General features: G+C 46.7%; 1 protein-coding gene across 5 annotated transcripts in view; it reads right to left on the reverse strand.

Moving 5' to 3' along the window:
- SREK1 (splicing regulatory glutamic acid and lysine rich protein 1) overlaps positions 1-18,774 on the reverse strand; it is a 69,587-nt gene extending 50,813 nt beyond the window's left edge. The window contains exon 1 of one of the 5 annotated variants that reach the window (XR_012904881.2): positions 18,055-18,774. Coding sequence is in view for 3 of the 5 variants with exons in the window: in XM_075932375.2 (XP_075788490.1) it covers positions 18,055-18,215 (161 nt within the window). In the remaining 2 variants the exon portion in view is untranslated. The remainder of the gene's footprint in view (positions 1-18,054) is intronic. The other 4 variants (XM_075932375.2, XM_075932373.2, XM_075932374.2 and 1 more) reach the window with 4 other exon arrangements.
- Between the last annotated feature and the right edge of the window lie 228 nt (positions 18,775-19,002).

Genomic DNA, 19,002 nt, shown 5'->3' on the forward strand with positions numbered 1-19,002 from the left:
CCTCCTAGACAGAGGTATTTGGGACACAGTGAGAAAGAAGGAAAAACAAATAGGTGAGAGAGATTAGGAGAACAGGAAAAAAAATCCTCTTGTTCCCTAAAACTCTTAATACTACACTATTTTGGAACCACTCTGTGGATTCACCTTCCCCCAAAAGCATGCTCCTGGGGAGCAATAGGCCTAAGCTACACTATACTAAAAATTTAGGTCAGCATATTGGTGTGAAAAATGCAGATCCTCTGACCAGCACAGTTGCCCTAAGTCCCCGCATAGAGTTCTTCCAAAGAATACTGAAATACTACAGGAAAGTAGCTGTGTTGCTATGGCATTTAAGTGTAGACAAGCCCTTACAAAGATGCTGGAGGATGACCAGATGTAAGTTGGAGAATGACCAGGAATTATGCATATTTATTTATTTGAACTGTAACAGCTCATGTCCTTTTGCTCAGAACACTATATACAGTGAAAAATGTGACACGGGCTCTGAGCTCTCCTGGAACTGATTTATCTGCACTTCCATATCTAGCTGGCTATGGAAGATTTGTGTGGTTACTGGCTAGGCATTTAAAAAGGAAGGAAATTGATAAGAATAAGTCAATTTATTCTTGCTGCACATTTAAAAGGCTAACTTTTGAACCTTAAGAACTAGAGATTTGAAGGCTTCAATATCTGAGATATACATGAGAGGATTATTCTTGGAGGGGGTGGGTGAGATTCTGTGGCCTGCACTGTGCAGGGGGCCAGACTAGATGATCATAATGGTCCCTTCTGACCTTAAAGAATGAGTCTAAAGCATTTGGGGGGACAGTAAATCTCATAGATTCAGTAGACTCTAAATATGCAATGTGGCTATATAAAAACATTAAACAGGTCAGATGTGGCCTCTAGGCCAGATGTTCGATATCTTTTCTATGAAAAATCCAGATGCTCTTGAACTCCCTCGGATTGATCTTTCTATCTTGACAACAGTCCATGAAATCTGTTGCATAGCTCGTAGAAACCCTGCATGAGGTCCTACAATAACTCTCCAATTGTCCAGCATCCAGTGGTCCGGCACTCCTGATAGCCTAGCACAAACTGGAACCTGGAAGTGCTCCAGCCAGCCGGACAATTGGAGCTGCTGTGAGCCCCATGGGCGCTCGCGGCTGGGAAAGGGAAGGGGCGAAGAGGGGAAGGGGATTATACCCCTGAGATGGGTCTGCCGGGATCCGCACTGCGACTGGCAGGGGAGGGGAGGGGCAAGTGGGCAGGGAATGGCACGGCGAGGGGCGAACCCTCCGCCCTTTTGCAGGAAGCTGAAACTGATGAGCGGCGGACTTGGGGAAGCTGCAGAGCAGAGCAGTTGGGGTGCTGCCGGGTTGGTCCCGCAGTGCCGCCCCTCACCCCCCTGCTAGGCGATAACTACTGCAGTCCCCTCCCAGAAACTCTCGGCAGCAGCACAGGGCTTCCCCAGCCTTCCTGCAAAATGGTGGAGGGTTCGCCCCTTGCCGCGCTGTTCCCCACCCACCCTCCGGACCCAGTGCAGGTCCCGGCAGACCCGTCACAGCCCCCGCTGGAGTACCTCCCGATACTCCAGCATATCTGATAATCTGTCACCACCTAGGTCCTAAAGGTGCCAGATTATCGGAAGTCTACTGTACTTTGTTTACGGTTTGCTGCTAACACAAGGTACAAACCTAAAATTAAATGAAGTTCACTTTCTTCCTCGGTATTCTCCCCCCTCATTAGAAATTACATAAACTGAGTTATAATAATAAGCCAGAAATAAGTTTGTTAACTACAAGTAATTATGAAAAGGCCAGAACAAACAGAACAAATCAAATGACAAAGAAAACAAAATATAGCATGCAAGATTTACCAAGATTCACCAAGAACAAGTTACAAATAATAATTTCTTCCCATTATTTTTTCAGAAAGTACTGCACAGGTCAGGTGTCTCTTCACCTGGGTCCAGCAGGTGGACCCCCTGCACCGTTCTTTCAGTTACGGTCCTTTTTTCCCCTCAGCTGTTTTCAAGTATCTCTTTGGGTAGGGAAGACAGGGGAAAATGAAGCTGAAGACAATCATTGTTTTCTTTCCCTGTGTTATAGAAATTCTGTATGTTTGATTCTCTATTTCTCCATGGAAAAGTACAAAATTAAAGATGGGTTCCAGTATCACGTGACATGTCTCTGTAGGGCTCTGAAACCATTTTTCACAGGCAGGCACACCTAATTCACAGGAAGACTAAACTCTTTTACACTCCACTGTAAAACTTAATCAGTTGTTCAGCTCTGACTGACTTCTCCATTATAGTACCTGAAGTGTCAGCAATGGGAGTGACAGAAAGTGACAAATATGCCATCCACATCAACATTCCTAACTTCACCTACAAAAATGATACAGACATAGGAATGGGATAAACATATTCAGTAAATCATAACCTTCCAGTGGTCTTATATGAGCCATCTTGCATAAATAGTATCTCAGTTATGACATTCATATCAAAAGCATATTTACATAAAGCATATGTAATATTTATATCACACACTGGTAGACTCTAATTGATCCATGACTACTGTAACCTTTTTATCTTGTGAATCACTCTTTAGATACTTTAAAACAAGCACATCTGGAGAACTTATACCCAAAAAGTTTAAAAATGCAGACACAGAAACTTTTTGAGGAGTGTTCAATAAACCTTGGAACAGTTTAAAAGTTTCAGAAGACCAGAAGAAAGGTAAGATTATGCTGTTTTTAAAAAAGGATAGAAAGAAAATTCAGATAATTACAGTTGTCATCTGAATAGCAATCCTGAACAAGATAATGGATCAGTAAACTTGGAACTTGATTAACAAAGAACAAAAGGAAGATAATTAATGCAAATCAACGTGATTTGATGGAAAACAGAGCCTGTCAAGCTGCATATCTTTTTTTTTTTAAATGAGATTACAGATTTGATTGATAAATATAATAGCATTGACATATTATACTTAGCCTTGTCTAATGCATTTGACTTGGTACTGCATGATATTCTGATTAAAAATTGGAATGATATACTATGAGCATGGCACACATTAAATAGATTAAAAACTGGCTAACTGATATTGCTAAAATTGAAAACATAGTTGTGAACATGGAATCAACATCAAACAGGCCTGTTTCCAATGGTGTCCTATGCAGGGATCAGTTCTTGGCCCTGCATTCTTCAGCTGTTATCAATGAGTTGGGAGAAAACAAAATTATCACTGAAAGTTTGCAGGACTGAAAAATTAAGGCAGTAGTAAATAGTAAAGAGAACAGGTCACTGATTCTGAGCTATTTAGAGTGCTCGGTAAACTGGGCACAAACAATGTGTTTTAATATGGTTAAATTTAAACATATACATCTGAGAACAAGGAATAATCTTTACTTTCAGGATGGACTCTATTCCGAGTCACTGCTTCCCAGAAAAGATCGAAGGATGATGGTGGATAACCAGCTGAACACGTGTTCCCAGTGTGATGATGTGGCCAAAAGAGCTACTACAGTACTGAGATGCATAAACAGAATCTCAAGTTGGAGAAAAGAGATTATTTTACCATTGTATTTGGCACTGTCAGCAACTGGTGCCTGCAATTCAAGGAGGATATTGATAAATTGGAAAGTGATCAGAGAAGATCCCAAAGAAAGATTAAAATTATTAGATAACTTCATTAGCTTTTAAAGCCTCGCTGTCAACCAATCATGCGCAAGAGCCAAAAGACATCTTAAACAGTTTCAATTCCCAGAAATACGATACATTCAAATAATAGAGTCATAGACTCTAAGGCAAGAAAGTACAGGCAGTCCCCGGGTTACATGGATCCGACTTACATCAGATCCCTACTTACAAACGGGGTGAGGCAACCCCGCACTAGCTGCTTCCCCCCAGTAGACTAGGGAGACGCAAAGCTAGCACCCCTCCCAGCAGACCAGGGAGACGTGGAGCGGCTTTTCTCAGCAGACACCTCAGCTTGAGAATAAAGGACTGAGGGAAGTGAAGTGTGGGAGAATAAAACTGAGCTCTGGAGAAATGTTTGGCTAGAGTTTCCCCTACAATATGTACCAGTTCCGACTTACATACAAATTCAACTTAAGAACAAACCTACAGTCCCCATCTTGTACGTAACCCGGGGACTGCCTGTATTAGTCTGACCAACTAGTCTGACTTCCTGTATAACACAGGCCATAGAACTTCCCAAAGTAATTCCTAGAGCATATTGGACAGACTCAAGGATCCCATTCTGTGTAACCAAGAAAAAGAAAGTTAAGGAGTGACTTGCTTATAGTCTTCAAGTACGTATGTGGGAAACAAATATTTACTAATGGGTTCTTCAATCTCTAGGAATACGTCTACACATCAAAGTTATTTCGGGATACCAGAGGTATCCCAAAATAGCTACCCTGTGTCTTCTGAATGTGTCCGCTATTCCGAAATAAGTGGACACTATTTCGGCATCCCGGTAACCCTTATTCCATGAGGGTTAAGGAATGTCTCAAAATAGCACTTTATTTCTAAATAAACTCAAAATAATCTACACAATTTGCGTAGTGCAAATTACATAGCTTATTTTGAGCTTGCAGTGCACTGTAGACATAGAATCATAGGGCTGGAAGGGACCTTGAGAGGTCATCAAGTCCAGTTCCCTGCCCTCATGGCAGGACCAAATACTGTCTAGACCATCTCTAACAGAATGGTATAAACATGATCCAGTGGCCGGAAGTTGAAATTAGAATACAGGCAGTCCCCAGGTTACAATGGGGCTTTTCTCGCCCCGGAGGACGCGGGCAGCGGGACTGCCCAGACACGCCGCGGTCCGGCGCCCGCGTCCTCCAGGCCAAGAAAAGCTGCTCCGCAGAGGACCCGGGCGGCGGGACCGCGGCGCGTCTGGGCGGTCCCCCCCGCCCGGATCCTCCGTGGCTTTGCACCTTGTCTCCCTGGTCTGCTGGGTGGGGGTGGGGGAGGCTCAGCTAGTGCGCCCCCTCCCCCCCAGCAGACCAGGCTTTTCTCGGGACACCTGTGGTAGAGCAGCTGGGGCGCTGCCGGTTGGTCCCGCAGCACTGCTCTCGGCGCTACTGGACCAACCCGGCACCACCCCAGCTGCTTTGCCCCCATGCATCCCCAAGTCAGCCGTTGCTGAAACTGACCAGAGGCTGACTACAGGAAGCCCGAGGCAGAGTTGCTCTGCCCCGGGATTCCTGGAATCAGCCGCTGATCAGTTTCAGCAGCAGCTGACTTGGGGACACCTGGGGTAGAGCAGCTTGGGTGCTGCCGGATGGTCCCCGCAGCGCCCCAGCTGCTCTGTCCCAGGCGTCCAGATTCAGCCGCTGTTGAAACTGATCAGCGGCTGATTCCAGGAAGCCCGGGGCAGAGCAACTCTGCCTCGGGCTTCCTGTAGTCAGCCACTGGTCAGTTTCAGCAGTGGCTGAATCCGGACACCAGTTCCAACTTACATACAAATTCAACTTAAGAACAAACCTACAGTCCCTATCTTGTACGTAACCCGGGGACTGCCTGTAATTCAGACAGGAAATAAGGCATAAATTTTTCATCGTGAGAGTAGAATCTTGGTAAACTACATCAGACAATTTTAAAACAAAACTGGGTGTTTTTATTCTGATCATCAATACCTTCTGGTCTTAGAATCTAACAACTGTATTGATCATGCTTATGTGGATTCAAACTGTTTAAGATGTCTTGTGGCTCTCACACATGGCTGGATAACAGTAAGGCTTAAGAGCTAATGAAGTTTCAAAGTTTTTTCTAAAGATTTCTTCTATCATCCAGTGCACTGAACAAGAGTTAGGAACAAATTCCCCTTAGCTGGAGTTACCATAATCTTTTCCAGGAATGAAACTACATTAACTGAAAAGAAGATGAAGATGTTCTATTGCCTTGCAGAATATCAAAGCTTTTGGACTGGGGCTTCTCCTTTGTCAGAAGTTTCCCAAACTCCCCACATGACTTCATAAAAGGAAGACAAGAGGAGGAATTCTGATTTAATTTTATGTATTTGCTTTAGCCTGCATATACACATTTACTCTCTACCCAAATCTCAACAGAGCTGCTGCCTTCTTCCCTATGGCCACAAACAGCTGAGATGGAGAGACTCTCCTGCTTCTCTGGATCAGAATTACTGAGATCTAAAGCCAAATCTTCAGGAGAAGAACAAGAATTCAGGAAGAAGATGAAGATCTAGAAAGCATTTCCCACCAACACCATGACATTTTTGGCTTTTAGGGTCTACTTTTGTCTTTTGTGGGGGTGAGATCACACTCTTAAGGCAGATGTTGTATTGCCTTAAAGGACTTGGTGTGAGAGAGGTCTTCAGACCAGCAGGCTAGTCATTATCTGAAATGTAGTTGGAGGGAAAGAACAAAGAAACATTCCTAAGAGCCCCAATCTTTCTCTGAGGGCAAACTGAATTCTTTGCCAAGTGACAGTTAAGATGTTAGGATGGGACCAGGTGCCCTTCAGAGATGGACTGAAGCAAGTGATCAGTAGTATTCAGATTTACTTCAAAAAAATCTTCATTGGTGTGAGTAGTCTTTTTTGGTGAAACTCAAGAGCTAAAGAGGACTGAATGGACTAAGAATGTTAAGTATGGGGTAACTGACTAATCAAATAGTCGGTGCATTTTGTATTGACTATTCAATTAGTCAGTAGGGCACCTCCACCTTTGAAGTGTAGCAACAGCCCTATGGCTGCACAGACAGAGACAGTTTATTAGCACAAGAAGTCCTGGCATGGAGAATATACTTAGAAAAAAAAAATAGTTGCCTCCAGACAACGTTAAAAGGAAAATTATATATATTTACTCTCACAGGCTCAGTGATGCTCCCTGGGGAACAGAGACTCCCAGCTCACATGAATGGGAGAGAGGGGTTTAGACTTCCTCAGATCATATTCTGGAAGACAATTGGCATGACCATATATACCAAAAGAATACAATGAAAAAAAGTGAACACATTATTAAACTGACAAAGTACAGACACTTTCTACAGTGATGGAAGTATTATTTTTTCTGTTTTTGTAGTCAATACACAGCTTTGAAAGGTGGTAGCTAGATTAACTACATCTGTAGTGGGCTTAGAACACCTAAGATGCATCTCATAGCCCTGAGATATAGGGCTAGGTTGACCTAAGGCCTGATGCTGGCAGATTTGGTCATCCACAAAGAACCACTGCTTAAAGTTTCAAACCAGCAGTATAACCATCTAGTTAGTTCATAAGAGGAATTATCCTCTGTCCACACATGCACAATATAATCCATTAGGTGCATAAACAGGCTTGTAATCCTTCATGTGATTAATGGGAGAAATAACATTTCTTTCAAATAATGTTTTAATTTGATTTCTCCCAAAGGCAGGGTTGGCTAACCTGTTAGAGACGAAGAGCCAAAATAGCAGAGGATAGAGTGTGAAGAGCCACATACCCAGAGTGGAGGGAGGAGAGGGGGAGAGTTGTTGGGCAGGGGGGAGAAAAGCCATGCAGAGGGAAAATAGGTGCTGGTACACCGTCCTGGGGCATACCATCACAAAAAAAAAGCACTGGGAAGGGGTGAGAGGTGCAAGCTCTGGTGCAGGAGGAAGTAGAGAAGAGGATGCTGGCTCAGGGAGGGGACTCTAGGCTGGAGAGTGTTGGGGTCAGGGGAAGGGTTGGGAAACTGAAGAAGCCGCAGGCTTGTGGTTGTGAGGATGCAGGAGTTTGGGCTGGGGTGCACGCGGGACTCAGGGCAAGGAGGGTGGGAGTATTATGGGCTCAGGACACAGATTTGCAGTGTGTGGATGGTGCAGGAGTGTTGTGGCAGAAGACTGGGAATATCAGGATGAGAGAAAAATGCAGGACAATGTAGCACTTTAAAGACTAACAAGATGGTTTATTAGATGATGAGCTTTCGTGGGCCAGACCCACTTCCTCAGATCAAATAGTGGAAGAAAGTAGTCACAACCATATATACCAAAGGATACAATTAAAAAAAATGAACAAATATGAAAAGGACAAATCACATTGCAGAACAGGAGGAGGATGCGGGGGGGGGGGGAGGAAGGAAGGTAAGTGTCTGTGAATTGATGATATTAGAGGTAGGGAGAGTGGGATGTTTGTGAGTTAATGGTATTAGAGGTGATAATTGGGGAAACTATCTTGATAATGGGTGAGATAGTTCAAATGTTTGTTGAGTCCTTTTTGGAAAGTGTCGAATTTTAACATGAATGACAGTTCAGAGGATTCCCTTTCAAGTGCAGATGTAAAAGGTCTTTGTAGCAGAATGCAGGTGGTTAAGTCATTGAGAGAGTGTCCTTTCTGGTTAAAATGGCAAGAAACTGTTTTCTCTTTGTGATCTTGTCTGATATCTGTTTTGTGGGCATTGATCCTTTGGCGAAGTGTCTGAGAGGTTTGTCCAATGTACATAGCAGACGGACACTTTCGGCACATGATAGCATAAATTATATTTCTGGATGTGCAGGAATATGTGTTCTTGATCTTATAACTCACTTGGTTAGGTCCAATAATGGTATCAGCAGAATGAATATGTGGACAAAGCTGGCAACGGGGTTTGTTGCAAGGGAAGGTACCAGGGTTGGTATTAGTGTGGTATGTCCTGTGGTGTTGGTAAGAATCATCTTGAGGTTAGGTGGTTTTCTATAGGAGACTATGGGTCTGTCTCCCAGAGCCTCTTTGAGTATGGTATCCTGTTCCAGTATAGGCTGTAGCTTATTGATAATGTGTTGGACAGGTTTAAGTTGGGGGTTGTAGGTGATGACAAGTGGTGTTCTATTGTTGGTTTTCTTGGGTCTGTCTTGAAGTAGATGGTTTCTAGGTATTAGAGGCTCAGAACAGTGGGTTCCAGTGTATGATAGGCTCAAGTTTGAGGTCTGGGGGGTGCAAGAGTGTTATGATGCTGCGGCCAGATGGGGGCTTGGCCCCAAATGGGGACTTGTTTCGAAATAAAATATTATGTCAAACATCAAGAATGACATTTCAAACTTAGAGAGTCTCATCTCAAGACAAACATCCACACCGACTAACACCTTGCAAGACTTTTGTTCCACCAGACAAGAAATCTACTATACACACTTCTATTCCCTACAACAAAGAAAGGACAATAAACTTTCTAAACTGATCCACACCACAGGCTACAACAGCAACTACCTCAACCCACCGAATAATACTGTTAACCTCTCCACCTACAAACTCAATCCAGCAGAAGAGTCTGTCTTATCCCGGGGTCTCTCTTTCTGCCCTTCGTCCCCCACAAACTGGATACAATATTGTGGTGACCTTGAGGCTTTTTTTTCGCTGCCTCCGAGAATATTTCCAAACCACTAATTAACATCATTCTGACCTACCAGATCACCCCTATCAACACCAAAGGAAAAATAATTCTATATGGACTCCCCCTGACTGTCGGAATTTCAATCTGGATTTCTATATACAAAGCTTCCGAAACAACGCACAGACTGACATTATTCGCAAACGACAACAAGCGACACACAATCTCAGCCACGCTGAACACCATGCCATCCAGAGTCTCAAAAACAACCTGGACATTATAATCAAGCCAGCTGACAAAGGGGGTGCTGTGGTCATTAAGAATAAGGCCGACTATAACAAGGAGGCAACCAGACAACTCTCCAACACCACATTTTACAAACCTCTCTCCTCTGATCCCACCTCGGAATACCAAAAGAAACTACACTGTCTCCTTAAAAGCCTCCCTACAGCTACTCGGGAACAAATCCACATAGAAACACCTTCTGACCCCCGACCAGGATTGTTCTATCTGCTTCCCAAAATCCATAAACCTGGACACCCCAGACGTCCCATCATCTCTGATATCGGCACACTCACTACTGGTTTATCCAGCTATGTAGACTCTCTTCTCAAACCCTATGCAACCAACACCCCCAGCTATCTCCGAGAGACTACTGACTTCCTAAAGAAACTACAAAACATCGATAACCTCCCCAATAACACCATCCTTGCCACCATGGATGTAGAAGCACTATATACCAACATCCCACATGAAGACGGATTACAAGCAATTAGAAACACTATCCTAGAGGACACCACTGCCAATCTGATAGCACACCTATGTAACTTCGATCTCACCCACAATTATTTCCAGTGTGAGAACAACTTATACCTCCAGATCAGCGGCACAGACATGGGTACACGCATGGCCCACAGTATGCTAATATCTTTATGGCTGACCTAGAACGTTTCCTCAACTCTCGTCCTCTTTTACCCCTTCTCTACTTACGCTACATCAATGACATCTTTATGATCTGGACACGTGGCCAAGAAACACTGGAGACATTCCACAGAGATTTTAACAACCTACACCCCATCAACCTCAGCCTGGACTATTCTACACGAGAGATCTATTTCCTGGACACCACAGTACAAATCAGCAATGGAAAATTAGACACCACTCTCTACAGAAAACCCACTGACTCATACAGTTACTTACATGCCTCCAGCTCCCATCCAGAACACACCACACGATCCATCATCTATAGCCAAGCCCTTCGATACAACCGCATCTGCTCTAATCCCACTGACAGAGACCAGAAACTTCAGGATCTCTACCAAGCATTTATAAACCTCAACTACCCACCCAGAGAAATAAAAATGCAAAGTGAAAGAGCCAGACGAATACCTAGAAACCAACTACTTCAAGACAGACCCAAGAAAACCAACAATAGAACAACACTTGTCATCACCTACAGCCCCCAACTTAAACCTGTCCAACACATTATCAATAAACTACAGCCTATACTGGAACAGGATACTAAACTCCGAGAGGCTCTGGGAGACAGACCCATAGTCTCTTAGGGTATGTCTACACTACCACTCTAGTTCGAACTAGGGTGGTTAATGTAGTCAATCAAAGTTGCAAATGAAGCCCGGGATTTAAATATCCCGGGCTTCATTTGCATCTTGCCGGGCGCTGCCATTTTTAACGTGGAACGAGGTGTAATGGTAGTTCAAATTAGAAAGCCTAATTCGAACTACCTACTCCGTGCCGCGTGTAGCCGCGGGCACGGAGTCCGAACTACCGGGGATTTAAAAATGGCGGCGCCCGGCAAGATGCAAATGAAGCCCGGGATATTTAAATCCCGGGCTTCATTTACAACTTCGATTGACTACATTAACCACCCTAGTTTGAACTAGGGTGGTAGTGTAGACATACCTCTATAGACAACCACCTAACCTCAAGGTGATTCTTACCAACAACCACAGGACATACCACACTAATACCAACCCCTGGTACCTTCCCTTGCAACAAACCCCGTTGCCAGCTTTGTCCACATATTCAATCTGCTGCTACTATTATTGGACCTAACCAAGTGAGTTATAAAATCAAGAACACATATTCCTGCGCATCCAGAAATATAATTTATGCTATCATGTGCTGAAAGTGTCCATCCGCTATGTACATTGAACAAACGTCTCAGACACTCGCCAAAGGATCAATGCCCACAAAACAGATATCAGACAGGATCACAAAGAAAAAACAGTTTCTTGCCACTTCAACCAGAAAGGACATTGTCTCAACGACTTGATTATCTGCATCCTGCTTCAAAGACCTTTTAAGACTTCACTTCAAAGAGAATCCTCTGAACTGTCATTCATGGTTAAATTAGACACTTTACACTCAAATTTGAATAAAGATGCTAATTATCTTACCCATTACAAAGACAGCTTCCCCAATTATCATCTCTAATATCATTAGCTCACAGACATTTACCTCCCTCCCCCCCATGCCCCTTTGGTTCTGAAATTTGATTTGTCCTTTTCATGTGTGTTCATTTTTTTAATTGTATCCTTTGGTATACAGGCAGTCCCCGGGTTACGTACAAGATAGGGACTGTAGGTTTGTTCTTAAGTTGAATCTGTATGTAAGTCGGAACTGGCGTCCAGATTCCGCCGCTGCTGAAACTGATCAGTTTCAACTGCGGCTGAATCTGGATGCCAGTTCTGACTTACATACAGATTCAACTTAAGAAACCCAGGCGTCCCCAAGTCAGCTGCTGCTGAAACTGATCAGCAACTGATTCCAGGAAGCCCGGGGCAGAGCAACTTGCCCCGGGCTTCCTGTAGTCAGCCGCTGGTCAGTTTCAGCAGCTGCTAACTTGGGGACACCTGGGGCAGAGCAGCTCGGGTGCTGCTGGGTTGGTCCAGTAGCGCGGCCGCTCCTCGGCGCTACCTGACCAACCCAGCAGCACCCCAGCTGCTCTGCCCCAGGCGTCCTGATTCAGCCACTGCTGAAACTGATCAGCAGCGGCTGAATCAGGACTCCTGGGGCAGAGCAGCTGGGGTGCTGCCGGGTTGGTCCAGTAGCGCCAAGGAGCGGTGCTGCGGGACCAACCGGCAGCGCCCCACCTGCTCTACCCCAGGCTTTGCTCCACGTCTCCCTGGTCTGCTGGGGGAGGGGGCACTAGCTGCATCCCCCCCCAGCAGACCAGGGAGACGCTGAGCAAAGCGGCGGAGGACCTGGGGCCAGACCCGCGGCCGCTTCCAGATCAGCTGGAAGCGCCGCGGGTCCGGCCGGGCCCTCCGCGGCTTTGCTCAGCATCTCCCTGGTCTGCTGGCTCCCCCAGCAGACCAGGGAGATGGGGAGCAGCTTTTCTCGCCCCGGAGGAGGCGGGCGGCGGGACCTGGCGTCCCGCCACTCCAGTCCTCCGGGGCGAGAAAATCCCTGTTCGGAACTGCGGATCCGACATAAGTCGGATCCGCGTAACTCAGGGACTGCCTGTATATGATTGTGACAATTTTCTTCCACTATTTGATCTGAGGAAGTGGGTCTGGCCCACGAAAGCTCATCACCTATTAAACCATCTTGTTAAGTCTTTAAAGTGCTACAGTTTTTTTTTCTTTGTTTCAGCTGCACCAGACTAACATGGCTACATTTCTACCACTACAAAACATTTCAGCGTTGTCTTTATTTATGAGAGGAGAGGAGAATCTGTTTTGAGTCAGGGGTCATTGACACACAGAAAAGTCAGTCAGGACCACACAAGTGAGATGCAAAAAAACAACCCCTCTAAAAGCCCACAAGCCGCACTAACGTGGCCCCAACTGTACTTGTGGGGGCAAGATGCTAGTGGGTGCTGGGCCAGGGTACTTGGGGTGGGAATCTGGCCAGGGGGAGGGGACAGAGGCAGCTGGGACCAGTTCTTGGGGATCCCAGGTCTCAGGAAGCACGCTAGCTACTCTTCCCCTCCCCTGCCACAGGCATCCTCTCCACTCTAACCCAATCCCCCTCTCCTTCCCCAGAGCCAGACACATACTCCCCAACCCAATCCTCCTCCCCAGAACCAAGCACCCCTCCCAACCCAATCCCCCTCTCCCCGTTCTAACTTAATTCTCAGGTCCTGGCAGCAGAGCCGCCACCACCATAGCCACATGAGTCTCCCTCCAGGGGAGGCGCTGAGGTGTGCGCGCTGAGTGGCCGGCCTTGAGACGTGCTGGCTGGGATGCTGTGCATACCGCCCACCCCAACCCAATCCCTCTTTCCTCCCTTTCTCCAGACTAGAGCCAGGCACCCCCTCCCCCACTCTAACCCAATCCCCCTCCCCCCGGCTCTAACCTAATTCTCAGGTCCCAGAGCCACTGCTGCCACTACAGCCACACATCTCCCTCCAGGTGCTGGGGTGCGTGAGCTGAGCAGCCAGCTTTGAGCATGAGCTGGCCGGGACGCCATGCCCACCTCCCTAACCCAATCCCCCTTCTCTCCCCTTTCCCAGAGCCAGACACCTTCTTTCCCTCACCCTCATGCTCGGGTCCTGGAGGCAGAGCTGCTGCCGCTGGGACACTGTGCGCACCCCCCTGACACCTGATTCTCCTCCTCTCCTCTCCGCTTCTCCAGAGCCAGGCATCTCCCCCACACTCTAACCCAACTCCTCTCCCCCACTAACCTCATGCCCAGGTCCCAGAGCCAGAGCCGTCACAGGAGCTGCTGCTGCACCCGGAGCCCTTGCCACTGCCTGCACTCAGCAGCCGGCTGCCAGCACGTGCAGGCTGGGATGCTGAGTGCGACCCGGCCTACACGTACAGGATATGACGCAGTGCACTGGAGGCTGTGAGCATGCATGTGGTTCACAGTAGCCCAGCCATGAGAGCGGCTGACCTGAGTGGTTCCGTGTTCCATTCAGGTTCCGTCAGGAGCCGCAATTTTTTTATGCGGCCCACGAGCCGGCCCACGAGCCGTGATTTGGCCACTGCTGCCCTAAGAGCTTGTTGGTACCACACACTCTGATGAAGAAATCCTCAAACATTTGAGGCCTTGTACAATGATCTAAGCCTTGGTTAGATTTGTACCTATGAGCAAAAATAGGTTGCCATAATCTGTCTACTTTAAGAAAAGCCTCCTCCAGTCCCAAAGACCATATCTCAGGCTTCTGCTGATCAAATGGCCCCAACTTCAGGTCCTTATTCATACCCCAAACTGCACACCAAATTTTCAACTAACCTGTAGATTTAAGGGATGTTAACACATTTTTATTTCTGTAAACATGTAACAGCTGAATTTTTCAGCCATTACACGTTTACACATGGGGGGCAGGCAGGAGCCGGTGCTTGTGGGGAGCCAGTTTTTAAGCTGCTCCCTGAGAGCATTGGCTCCCGCCTCCTCCCCCACCTCTGATCGAAGGCCAGCAGCATGGAGTGTGGGGGGAACATGTAAATGACTACAAGCTAACATCCCTAGCCAGAATGCTCTAATATTCCAGCCAGGCTCTTGTCCTTCCTATACAGAGAAGTTAGAGATAGGGTGACCCATAGCCAGTTATGCTGAATTCTATGCCACAACAGAGAAATACTCCTTGTGCCATCAGAACTTAATAGTTATAGACCTACTTTCTCATTTTTCTTTTCTACCTCACTCCATATTTTTCTGTTAGTTTAAAAAACAATCAAAACACAAACAAATTTGGTATTGTATGTAAATAGCATTGTAACTGAAAAATTTATATATATTTATATGTAACACTTTAAGGTTTGGACTAAAGATATGATGGATTGGAGTGTGCAATTAGAAAATATAAGGACAACCCAAAACGGTAAGAATGTGCATGTGTGTGGGGGGCATTACTTTATAATTTTATTTAAACATTTACTCATCTGGAATTAGGGATGTGAAAATTGGTTTTTATTCTGAGTAGCAAATAAAAATTGTAATAGTTGCACAAGTATATGCTGGCTCCCTGGGAGTTGGGCTGGCAGCCAATGCACTCTTGGCTGCAGGCCTCACTCCCCGGGAGCCGGTGCATGCTGGGAGCCAACTTTTAAGAGGGCTCCCTTCACATACCAGCTCTCACCTGCCACCCCACATTGCTGCCTCTCATGCAGAGGCAGCAGCCAGCTCCCAGGGAGCAGAGCAGTAGTTGGCTCCCATCTACCATCCTGATCCCAGGGAACTGGCTGCCGCCTCTGTATCAAAAGCAGCAGCACAGGGCAGCAGCTGGTTCACAACCATTTGGGTAACCAATAAGCATGAGCTTATTGGTTTTACCTATTTAAATGATCATACTCTTACATCCCTATCTGGAACAAGTCATAATATTTTGATTCCTGGTTAGAAAACTAGGGGGTTAATATACTTAATATTATTTATAACATGATGGATATCATGAAAACAGTTTATTTTATACTTTTTTGTTCTATTGATCTGCTTCTGATTCATGTTAGGAGTCATAGCTATTTACTTTGGGTTCATGTAATTTGTTCTATGAAAACAAACCCTTGCATGCTCCGTCCAGATAGGAAAACTGCCATCCCCTCCCCCCGCACACACACAACACACCCAATAACAACCTTGCATAATTGAGGTATTAGAGATTACAACCTCAATCACATAGGAGGGCCTTTATGTGTGCATGGATACAACAAGAGGATTGGGGTTTAAAATTAACTTATATTGGATTTTACTAATACTAGCACCATAACGCTACCACAGCACACAGAGGGAGGGATTACAGCAATTCTTGTGCATCACCAGCAGAACTGAAACAGAAGTTCTGAATTATGCCATTCATTGTTAAATTGATAGAGAGAGAAGTCTTGACTTCTTTCCTTAGGGTTATCAAATCTGGGCTTTGACATATGTCAAATAGAGTTTACTCCAAAAGTGAGGCCCTTAACTGAGACTGCCCTATAACCAGTGTTGGATGTAACATAATTACAGGAACTACAAATAAAAGGGATCCTGAAGATATGATTACCATAAGGTAACTGAAATTGTAAACTCCAACTGAAAGTATGGAAGTATAAACGGACACCGTCAAGTTAAAACAAACTTTAATAAAAAGAGTAATTTCTTTATATATGTGCCAATAGCTTAGATAAATGAACCCAGATAAATAAAATCAAAGAAACAACAGATAAATTTATATTTTAACATTTTAAGCTTAGAAATGGAAGGGAAAATGGTCAGATTCACTTTTTTGAGTCAATTTTGTTTTCTACATCTCAGGTGTAGTCTCATGCTGCCACACCACTGCTGAAATTGCTACTGGAAAATTTTAAAATCCAAATAAAAACAGGCATTACTTGAATTAAAAAAAAAAACACCTAATATTTTGTACCCAAACTGCTTAACAGAGATCCTTTATTATTTACGAGAGCTGTCAATTTATCTGCATTAATGCCTGCGATTAACACAGAGCAGGATTAACACGTTCAAAAATTAACACTTTAATTGAAGGAGTTAATGCTGCACTGCCCCTTTGAAGTGCCACTCTGAGACTTCAAAGGAGCAGCACATTAGAAGCCTGGGATCAGCTGGAGCCCCCAGCTGACCCTGGGCTCCGTGCAGTGCTGCCCAGAGCAGCACTTCAAAGGGGCAGTGGAACGCGGAGCTGGGGATCAGCTGTGCTCCCACAGTGCTGCCCCTTGGAAATGCCGGGGTGGCCTTTCCAAAAGGCAGCTGCACTGAGCCTGGGGTCAGCTGAGGACTCCGCAGCACTGCCCCTTTGAAACACCGCTGCAGCATTTCAAAGGGGCAGCATGTGCCATCATTTACAATTAATTTTTAATCGCTTGACAGACCTATTATTTACCATGTTCAGTTTATTTTTTAATATTTTAAAGCACTTATTAAATAAAATATATTTTACCGCTACACTAAGTCTTACCCTTTGGATATAGAAGACTATTGTACCTATGTCAATAACATCTTAAATCTAATTTTGGACAATTTTAAAACATTCAAACTGTCAGCAAGTATAGCTTGGTAACAGGTAAAAGTAATTTTACTAACCAGTTTCTGTAGATAATCCGTTTTAAAACAAAAAATCTCTTTAATAGGTTTTTGTTTTAAAACCGACTATCTACTTTCAGCGCTTCAGAAATGTGTCCCTTCAGAAACGTCCTAATCCAATATATTTTGATGAAAGTATACTCATTTTCCCCTCTTAGCCAGCCCTCCCTCCCCCCATATCCGTATTTATAATTTCAAAATGTTCAGATGCCTATATACTTTGTTTCAAAGGACAAATCTGTCACCTGGAAAAAGTGCATCTTCCCCTTTCCTATTTGCTGCTGTGAGCCCAGAACGGGGGCGGGTTCAGGGCCAGGGTGTAACAGTACTGGGGGGAGGAAGAGTCTGAGGTGCTCCCCACACGAGCGAGGGAAGAGGTTCGCCTCACTGGGGACGGGCGTTGGGGGGCCCAGCGCAGCCGCAGGCCAGGTGTACCCCGGGCAGCAGGCGGGAGAAGGCTCATTTCACTGTTCTACACTCGCCGAGCCGGCTTCGGTCACTAGGCCGCTGGGGCCGCGGTGTTTGCACGAGCCGCTCGGCTCCGAACGACAACGGCCCCGACTCTCTCCCTGGGGCAAGTTCCAGGCCGGGGCCGGCCATCTTAGCTTCGGGCAACCTGTCCTTCCCGCAGCGCAGCAGCGCCGCACATAAGTGGAGTCACGTGACCCATCGCGGTGCGGGGGCTCTGCTTGCCCATGACAAACATGGCCTCTACGGCGTCCCATAGAGCCTCTCTAGGCTTCTCTCTTCCTCCACCACTCTATGGCCCGGGCAAGGCCTCACTTACTCCGGGGGGTAAAGGCGCAGCTCCTCGATTTCTCCCAGGAAGCCGAAGAGCGTCCGCATCTGCTCGCTGGTTACCGCCGAGGACAGGTTGGTGACCTGGATGACGGAGGTAGGGCCCAAGGGGAAGCCAAGCGGCACCCCGATTCCACCGCTGTTCATCATGGCGGCACCTACACTACCGCTTCGCGCTGTGCCACTGGCCGCTAAGGAGGCGGGCTTAACGATAGAGAGGAGCGTGCGCTGCTTGCTAGCGTGCCCCAGCGTGGGGACGCTCTAGCCGCCACATCGACTGCTCAGGAGGCGTTGGCGGTTTTTCTCTGCCCTCCCTCTTCTAGGCCGCCCAACGGAGGCGAAGGTTGAACCCCAGGGCGGCCGGGAGAGGGGCCGCGTTGCGCCCGTGGTGCGAGTTTCGCTGCCGGCCCGGGGAAGGCGCCTGCCCAGGGCGCTGGGCCTCGCCCGGTGGCTTTTGGCGTGACAGGGCCCCCCCAGCCGCGCTCACGTGGCTAATGCGGAGCTGGGCCCGCGGTGACTTTGCCTGGGGGGCACGCGGAAAGGGGGCGGCGTTGGGAAGATGGGCCCGTTTCCCTGCGCAGGGCTCGGAGCGCGGCCCTAGGCAGGGGGTGTTCCGGTAGGGGGCGCTCGCCCTTCGCATTAGAAGCGTCATTGGAGCAGGCTGGGATTTGACGAGGATTGTTAAAAGGCGAGTAACTGCCCCGCTGTGTAACGGATACAACTGTACCGCTACGCAACTAGTGACGAAAGGCGCCGTGTCCCGGCTCGCGCCGATCCAGGAGCTACCCCTGCTGCAGTTGACATGTAGTAGGAGCTGCGTGCACAGGCAGCCTGGCTCTTACTACATTTAAAACTCCGAGGTGGAGCGGTCCCGCACCAGCACAGGCAAGAACTGCTCTGACCCAGGTCCAACAGCTCATCTGCGGTGACCCACCCT

The sequence above is a fragment of the Pelodiscus sinensis genome, chromosome 6 (genome assembly GCF_052426305.1).
Source record: "Pelodiscus sinensis isolate ZL-2025 chromosome 6, ASM5242630v1, whole genome shotgun sequence".
Taxonomy (NCBI): Eukaryota; Metazoa; Chordata; order Testudines; family Trionychidae; genus Pelodiscus; species Pelodiscus sinensis.